This window comes from Lissotriton vulgaris, chromosome 1_1, assembly GCF_964263255.1.
Source record: "Lissotriton vulgaris chromosome 1_1, aLisVul1.2, whole genome shotgun sequence".
In the NCBI taxonomy this organism is placed as follows: Eukaryota; Metazoa; Chordata; class Amphibia; order Caudata; family Salamandridae; genus Lissotriton; species Lissotriton vulgaris.
The window spans coordinates 920,088,103-920,089,946 of NC_141685.1; the positions used below are offsets into that span (position 1 = coordinate 920,088,103).

General features: G+C 45.2%; 1 protein-coding gene across 1 annotated transcript; it reads right to left on the reverse strand.

Annotated features, from left to right (window-relative positions):
- Positions 1-317: 317 nt before the first annotated feature.
- LOC147748165 (uncharacterized) lies at positions 318-1,463 on the reverse strand. Its single transcript, XM_086936389.1, has one exon. It carries the CDS (start codon positions 1,461-1,463, stop codon positions 318-320), a length of 1,146 nt encoding a protein of 381 aa, XP_086792515.1.
- Between the last annotated feature and the right edge of the window lie 381 nt (positions 1,464-1,844).

Here is a 1,844-nt window from a genome sequence, read left to right on the forward strand (position 1 = left end):
TCAGCAAGTCCAAAACCCACCAGATTCTCACCACAACCAGTCGTTAGATTAAGGGTGGCTTCCAATTCACAAGGACCAATAGAAAGGGGCAAAGGACTAGAAACCGGATCACGAACTGGGGCGCCAGAAAATCCTACTGAAACATTGGTCAATCCAGACAAAGGTGCGCAAGGGAGTTTAGAGTGCATAATAGAACTCTTCGTCGCACCAGTAACCAAAAGAAAAGGTTCTGCCACACCTAATGTAACCACTTCAACATAAGGTCCACTCTGGTCTACTGGAACTGACACTACTCCCTCTCTTTGCCCATGGCTGTCCTAACTATCATTATAACCAGCACTCTCACTCTCGACACAATAGTCATCAGCGTAGTACTGAGCAGACTGAACAGTCGGAACAGTCTGTCTATCAAAACAATTCGTAGAATTCTGAGGGGGAAAGGAACGCTCATTCCGGGGAAACACACCACGTCCCCTACCCCTAGGAGCTTGTTGGAAACCACCACGACCTCTATAACCAGATACACCATTCACACGCCGAAGCGAAATCGGACAACTACTCTTGAAGTGACCTTCTTCTCTGCAATAAGCGCACTGGTTAGGGCCTGGCGGAAATCGCTGAGCGAAAAACTCGGGCTTCTGTATCAATCTCTGAAACTGTGGGGGTTGCCGAAACTGAGGCTGATGCGGGTGAGGCGGATAAGCTTGCTGCAAAAGAACTTTCGTCTTTAGGTCTTTAGTCTTCTTCTCTACTTTGTCCTTCTCATCCTTATCCCTATTCTCATAATATTGTGCAGTAGCCAATATCTGGGTCGACGAAGAAACAGCCCATGAACTCTCAGAATCCTTCAACTTATTACAAAGTTCGGGAAGCAAATTAAAAACAAATTTGTCCACAAACAACCTTTGACCACCTTCTGTACTCATGTCCTGACCACTATGATCAATGAATGTTTCCTCAAACCTAGTGAAGAAATCAGACACACTCCCGTCTTTCTTTTGTTTGCATGCTGCTAACGTATCCCAATTCACTCGTAAAGGAGGCATCATAGTTTTCATTAAATTAATAATCCTACCAGGTAATTCTGCAACTAAGGGCTCAGGTTTGGCACCTCCTACCTGCCGATCATCTGCAGCAGTAATATTAACCCAAGTATCTCCTGATTCCGGCGCATGATCCTCGTGACGGATCTTTGCCCACAAGGGTTGAGGAACTACATTACTCATCAACATATCTATATCAGCTAAATTCATAATACGCGCATCAACTGTCTGAGACAACTCTTTGTAATAACCAGCAGGATTTTTACGGGGGTCAGGTAAGGTCTGCTTAAGAGCCAGGACCTCTGCTCTTTTCCAAGGGACATGTACCCACAATCGCTGAAAATGAGCCGCTACACCCTGAATACCCTGATTAGCATCAGCAACAACTTCCTCTCTCCGTACAGGGGGAACTTCTCTCATAGGATACTGCTTTACGTTCCTCCTAACAGAGAAATCAGGTTCAAACAACGACTGAGAAGGAAGTCTACACCTAAATGCAAGAAGCGTCTCTACCGCTTCCACAACATCGGGACCCACTATCGTCCCTTTAGCAAATTCGGACTGAACATCAAGCACTTCCTGTGGAATCGGACCCAACTCATTATTTTCCCATTCCTGACGAAGAAAAGTACACATTACATCAAAAACATACCTTTGCTTAGGCGGATCCCACTGTAAGAAAAAATCCATAACCGCTTGTAAATTATACCTAGAAGCATTTAAAACCTATCTACGACCCAAAAGATCCAACACTGCCTGCTCTTCGGGACCAGGAAGCTGACTACGACTCTGCTTCCATTC